Source organism: Benincasa hispida, chromosome 9 (assembly GCF_009727055.1).
Source record: "Benincasa hispida cultivar B227 chromosome 9, ASM972705v1, whole genome shotgun sequence".
Lineage (NCBI taxonomy): Eukaryota > Viridiplantae > Streptophyta > Magnoliopsida > Cucurbitales > Cucurbitaceae > Benincasa > Benincasa hispida.
In genome coordinates, this window is record NC_052357.1 from 14665428 (window position 1) to 14672898 (window position 7471).

A 7471-nucleotide genomic window follows, 5' to 3' on the forward strand; every position below is an offset into this window, starting at 1 on the left:
TTGCAAGCTTTATGTCTTAAACTCCTTTCAATTTCTCAAAGCTTTTTAAAAACTTTGTTTCTCTTTTAGCGATGAGGATTTAGCTCGTTTCCAAATTTGGGATAAGTATAGCTCATCTCCAAATTTGGGGATGAGGGAAATCTGAGTGTAGACGCGTTAATGAATATATCATGAAGAAAAAGGAAAACAAAATAAGAAGAATTTCAAATGCAACTCCTTTGTCATTTCCTCAAAAGAAAAGAATCTTATTGGCATGAGCTTAGTTGGACCAGGCACTTAGCCGTAGTTGGATGTACGCATGACACCCATGGGCAAGCCAAAATGAAGTTAAGTCACCTAGACCAACGCGTTGATGGAACACGAGATATACGCAGCGGAATTAGGACCTAATTACATTCTAATTGCTTTTAATTCAAAGAAAACTAGCATGCAATTGAAGGAAAAACAGTGAATAATAGTTATAAGATGCTACCTTTGAAGCTCCCAAAAACCGCTTTTCCTTGTTGAATCTCGACCCAAACTCTTTCGGACCACCATTAGAGTTGACCTACTATTCTCTGGACTCAGAACCGGGTTGTAGGACCCGTGGATGAAGAAAACGGAGAGAGAGAAAAGAGATGGAAAATAAGATGGAATTTGGGTAGGGTTTGGGTTTTCCTTTTTTTAGCCCAATTTTGAAAAGAAACAAAATTTGAAAAAATTGGCAAAAGTCTTTTTTCTAAAAACAAAAGCCCATTTATAGAAAATAGCCATGCAACAATTGCTTGAACCAAATGCATAAAAACCCAATACCTATAATCCACTATCTTAGTGGGCTTAATGTTGCCAACACCTAGCCCACTATTTTTTTTGTTGAATTATCTAACAAAAGTTTGGATTTTCCCACTAACTATAGTCAAAGGGCCAAATAGTCATTTGGTCAAAGTCAAACTTTGACCAAAAAGTCAATATTTTGACTTTTTATGATTTTTTCCATGTTGACTAATTTTGACCTCCCCAGCATGAATCCGCATTCATTTTCTTGAAATTCAAATCACATTTGAATATAGGGTCGGTCAAAGTTTGACTTTTCAAAGTCAAAAGTCAACTCTTTGACTTTTTACATCTTTGACCATTTCCATTATTTCCGAGCTTCCGAATATGAACGTATTCATATTCTTGATATTTAAATCACATTTAAATATTAAAGCTGTATCTCTAAACTAAAAAATCCGACCACTATATCGCATATACTTGTCGGTTTCTCTCTCTTCACCTAATTCGAATAAATCAAATTATTCTATCATACTGTTCTAAGTTTATTCCATATGAGCTAGTAGGGGAATCTAATGGACCTATAGATCATGGGCTCCAATGATCCGAGATTAGTTGTCCAAACTCTTTAGATAAAGCTAATCAACATTCGTTACCTAACGGGTCATTCCACTAGAGTCCCGTAGTTGCACTCCCCTCACTATAGATATATTTGTATCCATTTGATATAACCATGATTAGTAAGCTAATCCTTCACAGGTTGTTCATAATCTCGGCTAAGTCATAAAAACTGTTTTACCCCGAAGACTACATCTTGTTCCTTAAGTTCCACTAATCCTCTAATGAACAATTGGTTTAAGGTCCAACTTATAAACCAAATGCCTTTCGAGCCAAGGAGAGGGTGGAGCCCCTTATTCAAGACCTGAATTCAGTACTAAAGGGAACAACCTATCTACTATCCCTATAACGGGTAGGAGTGAATTTCGTCTTGCACCCTATGTTCCCAGCTATCCACTCGATCTTACCCTTGAAATGGGAGGCTTATTGGGCCAACGATATTGGGCTGCCCTCACCTATACAGATCTAAAGATAATTTCGAGTGAACAGGAGTTCATAGTTAGCTCAGGATTAAGATTAAGTTATCTAGGTCATCAATTAACGAAATAGTCAGTTTTATACATAAAACGACATTTATAATGTAAAAAGTGACTATTTCATGGTTCAGTCTTATGTAAACTCTTTACATAGGATGCCTCCACTCATATATCTCTATATGAACGATTCAGGATCACGTCGTTTGTACTAACTACAAAGTGGGCCGCATCCATAGTGTCCCCGGAAAAAGGTGCCCAACCTTATTCATATACTATAGACTATTTTGGCTATATATTTGAACTTCATCCACCTTTATGTCACTACATAAAGTTCAAACTACATTAAATAGCCTCAGGACCTTAGTTTATTAGATTCAAGATTACAAATTCAATAACAACTTTATCGAAAAACAAAACTGAATATGTTTATTAATTTACAAACTACGAGTTTTAGGACATAAAATCCAACACGCGTCCCATAAAACTCCTTTATCTAGTCAAAAGAAAGAAACTATACTTTAAAGAAGGAATGAATATTAGATATGAGTTTAGTTGTGAAGGGTTCTCATCCATAGTTGGATGCTCGTATAACACCTGTGGGATACCTGGAGCAACGCATGGGTAAATAAGTACACAATCATTTCCTTTTTATCCAGTGTTTGTTTTTCAAAAGAAATAGCATCTTACGCATTACTGGTTTAGAAAAGATTGAAATTTTTGAGAAATGAAAGGAGTTGCGATGAAAAGCCTGCTGCACAGGAAACTAAATATGAATTCTTTTAAGAAACGCGTCAATCTAAGTCATATTTTCCCAACTCTTATTTAGCTTTGTGATTGAATATGATGAGAGGTGAAACTTGAGTATCTAAGGCAGAGGAGATAGCAAGGAATTACTTTAGAATGCTTGAGGACAAGCATTGTTCAAATTTGGGGGTGGTTGATAACTTGTAAAAAATACGAGTTATCTTTACTCTTAAGTTAGGACAGTTAGGGTTTTTAATGATAAATTCTCCTCATTTTTGATAGAAACACATGGATTTACTTGAACAATAGAAAATTCATGTAAAAGAAGTTTTATCATTGATTATCGCGGCGTTAACGCACTGTCTTGCAGGAATTGAACGTAGAAACTAACATTAACGTGTTAAGATAAGTGCTACAGGGAAAACTTAAACGCATGAGCCATGCATCGTAAGGAACTAAACGAAGATTCATTGCTCTAGACTGATTGTCTCACATCATCACTTGCAAGCATGGGCACTTGCAATAGGCGGCGTCTGAAAAGCTACCAGTAGTAGGCGGCGTCTGAACAGTTCCTAGAGGTCAGGCGACCAACCAGGATATGGAATTTAATGCTGACCAGGGCATGCACTTAAATGCAGCCCATCCTCCAAGTGGACGAGAGCAACGCCTATAAATACTTGAAGACCCTCCGGAATCAAGAGTTCAGAAAATTAGATACTCCATACTCTCTGTAAACTTGTAAACTTAGTTTTAGTTGTAGTAGCTGTGCCACGGTGCAAGTTGATCGAAGGAGCTGAGAATCACCACCACTGCCGGCCAGGGAGTGGAGAAAGTAATTCTTGAGAGAGATACTCTGTCCACTACTCTTAAAAGTGATTGTACATAACAAAATTGAGCCAAAGAACTACAAGAGATTGTATTCTTTGGCTTGACGTAGTTTTTCTCTTAATATCATTTTCATTTCATCTCGATTGAATATAGTTCTTTGTAAAGACTCATTTGATCCTTTATAAAATTCATATATTTAATCATCACTTTTGCTATTGTTTATCCTCTGTTTATGTTGAACGCATTAATACTTCATGCATAATTTTGCCCTAACGCCTAAACCAACTTGAGAACTTGGTGAAAGCATCTTTAACTTAGTTGTTTGAAAGAAAAGTTAAGTTGCATGAAGTAGAATGCCTAGTACAGCTAGAGATAGACTTACTGGTGTTTCTTTCATTCTAAAGTTAGACAGATACATCCTAGAGATAGACTTGTATGTCATTTGCATTGAGAAATGTTAAATGAAGTCTAATGCATGAACAGAAAGATAAGCAAACCATCCCATTCCATCCACATCATTTAAGTTGTGTGCAATTATCTTTAACCGGCTCGTCCACTTACTAAAATTCCATTCTCACATGAACCATCATATTCCACTCAGCTCTTTTGAATCGTGTTGTACAGGCATAGCATGCTAGTGTAAATAATACATCTTTTACATTTATTTAGGAAAACCCCCTATTACAAGTACGACAGATTCTCTGTGTTTAGTGAACTGAATCCCTGTGATCAACCCTGGACTTGCCAAGAACCTAGATTAGATTTATACTTGGGTTTAATCTAGGAAAACTTGAATGCCATTTTAAGGAGTTGTGTGCTCTATGTGTATAATTCTAACGGCCCGACGTGTTGCACATATTTGGATGCATCAAGGCATAATACAACACTCATACTTAGGATTTATTTTTCCAATCTATTTTACTCTAAACACTCCTAACGCACCACACAATATCAAGCGAACAAGTTTTTGGCGCTGTTGCCAGGGATTCAGCAACAAGAACGAACCAGAAAATCCGTTTGTATTTGTTGTAGGGACACTTCAATTAAGGGAAGTATTACAAGCTACGCCTAGGCTTGTGAATGTGTATGAACAGGGAGGACACTCCTGAATTCACATACGACCCCGAGATTCAACGGATCTTCCGACGTCGGAATCGATCCAACCGTCGATGAAGGCTAAGGCAACAATTACTCAGACAGCAAGAAAGGGAAAGAGCAATTGCAGAAGAATAACAAAATCAACAACTAGCTCAGCAACTGGCTCACGCTGCCCAAAACCCAATCTTGATGGCAAACAACAACACGTGTCCTATGAGAGAATACGCGTCCCCTGTGCTATATGATTTCTCTCCAAGAATCATGTATCCAATGCCTGATGGAACCAAGTTTGAGATGAAATCTATGATGCTTCAAATGCTCCAGACTGTTGGACAATTTGGGGGTAGACGTGGCGAAGACCCTCATGCCCATATGAAGTGTTTCCTGGAAACGTGCAGCTTCTTTGTGATTCTTGGAATCACACCAGAGGCAATCAGGCTCTCCCTGTTTCCCTATTCTTTGCGAGATGATGCAAAGCAATAGGTGAGTTCGTTAGAGCCCGGGGAAATCACTACATGGGAAAAGTTGTTGGAAAAGTTTATGCATAAATATTTCCCACCCACCACCAATGTAAGGAGGCGTCGGGAGATCATGAACTTTTAACAGAAAGACACTGAGACTTTGAGCGTTGCATGAGAGTGTTTCAAGGGCTTGGTCAAGAATTGCCTGAACCACAAACTACCTTTGACAATCCAGATGGGGACATTTTATGGCGAATTGAACAGGGCGTCATAGATAGCAGCAGACGCAGCAGCAGCCGGAGGACTCATGGATAAATCATATACTGAAGCTAAAGAAATTTTAGACCACATTGCCAAGCATAACATGGAATGGGTAGATGACTCATATGAAGGAAGAAATGACAGGAGACGAAGATCTTAGAACATTAACTCAGTTGATGCCAACACGATAGCCACACTCTCTACACAAGTGGCTGCAATGACAAGCCTTCTGCAGAATAGGACAATGGGTAACGCGTCAAACCAGCAGAAGGTAAATCAAGTGGAGGCGTTTGGTCAACCCACGATAACCTGTGTGGGATGCAGAGATCTTCACTCATATGCTGAGTGTCCTCAGAACCCTTAGTCAGTATGCTTCATCAAGAATAACCCATTTTCTAACACTTATAACCCTAGATGGAGAAACTATCCAAATTTTTCTTGGACAGGGGGAAATCAGCAAGAGCACCACCTAAGCATGAGCAATCAGCAAAGGAATGGACCGATGCCTGCCTTTCAACAAACACATCAACAAGTGCATCAACAGCCCTTCAATCGAGGTGGCCATGCATCGAGCTCTGGAACTCCATCAGAAAAACCTATTGAAGGAATATATAACCCAGATTGACGCATTGCTGAAAAGCCAAGCGTCATCAATCAGAAACCTGAAAATCTAGGTGGGACAGATTGCCAGCGAGTTGAAAAGTAGGCAACCAGGCGTCCTACCTGAGAAATACGAGGGGAAAGAAGGATTTCGAAGAAATGATTTTCGTAATACAGAGACACCTGGGAATAATAACGGGAAAGAGCAATGTTATACAATGACGTTGCGGAGTGGAAGAGCCCTTGCTGAAAGAAAGATGAATCCAAGAAACAATAGTCCTTCAGAAGAACGCATTGCATGTTCAATGGATCAGGAAGAAAGAACGCAAGAAAATACAAGCCATTCTGAACCCAGCACGTCCAATGTGGGAAAGTAGGAGGTGCCTCTGAGCGCACCATTCCCCAGGCATCTGATGAAGAAGAATGATGAACCTCAATTTAAGCGCTTTCTCAAGCTCTTAAAGCAGCTGCACATCAATATTCCACTCATTGAAGCTTTAGAGCAGATGCCAACATACGTGAAGTTTTTGAAGGACATCTTGATGAAAAAGAGAAAGTCAGTGAGAAAAAAGTAATAGCTCTAATGCAGGAATGCAACGCGTTAGTGAGCAACAAGCTACAACAGAAGCAGAAGGACCCAGGGAGCTTCACAGTTCCTTGTTCAATTGGAGGATTAGACGTAGGTCATGCGTTGTGCGACCTAGGAGCGAGCATCAATCTTATGCCCCTCTCAGTTTTTAAGAAGTTGGGGATAGGTGAGGCACAACCTATTTCTGTCACCCTTCAACTCGTTGACAGAATAATCAAGTACCCGGAAGGGAAAATCGAAGATGTTTTGGTGAAGGTTGACAATCTCATATTCCCAGCAGACTTCATTATTCTAGATTATGAAGCAGACAGAGAGGTCCCAATCATTCTTGGACGCCCTTTCTTGGTTACTGGGAAGGTGCTAATTGACGTGCATAAAGGTGAGTTAACCATGCGCGTAGATAATGAAGAGGTGAAATTTAATGTGCTCAACGCATTAAAATTCCCGAACAATGATGACTGTCAGCTAAACAATGTTGATTTGACTGAAGAGACTCGAGTTTATGAAGTTCTCGTGTTGTAGGGAACCTTGAAGGAATCTGAGCCGCCAAGTCTGAGTCAGCGGCAGATAAGCCGAACACGTCCTTCACTCGAACAACCACCTGAACTTGAATTAAAACAGCTACCCGGACATTTAAAATACGCTTTTCTTGGAACTAATAATACATTGCTTGTTATCATTTCCGCTAATCTCACTAAGCCTAATGAAGATTCACTATTGTAGATGTTGAAGAAACATAAACGCGCAATAGGGTGGACATTTGTAGATATTCATGGAATAAGTCCATCCTATTGTATGCACAAAATTAGGCTGGAGGAAGGGAAGACGAGGTCAATTGAGCCTCAAAAAGGGCTTAACCCCATTACGAAAGAAAGGGTTAAAAAGGAGATTCTGAAATGGTTGGACGCGGGAGTTATCTATCCAATATCCAACAGTAGTTGGGTTAGTCCAGTTCAATGCGTTCCCAAGAAAGGGGGAACGACTGTGATAGTAAACAACAACAATGAACTTATTCCTTCAAAAATTGTCATAGGCTGGCGAAT

At 39.3% G+C, this 7471-nt stretch overlaps 1 protein-coding gene across 1 annotated transcript; it reads left to right on the top strand.

The window, feature by feature from the left end:
- The first annotated feature begins 6057 nt into the window (after positions 1–6057).
- On the top strand, positions 6058–6950 carry LOC120084563. The gene is made up of 2 exons (XM_039040363.1): positions 6058–6212; positions 6335–6950. Exons 1-2 carry the CDS (start codon positions 6058–6060, stop codon positions 6948–6950), a joined length of 771 nt encoding a protein of 256 aa, XP_038896291.1.
- Positions 6951–7471: the final 521 nt, after the last annotated feature.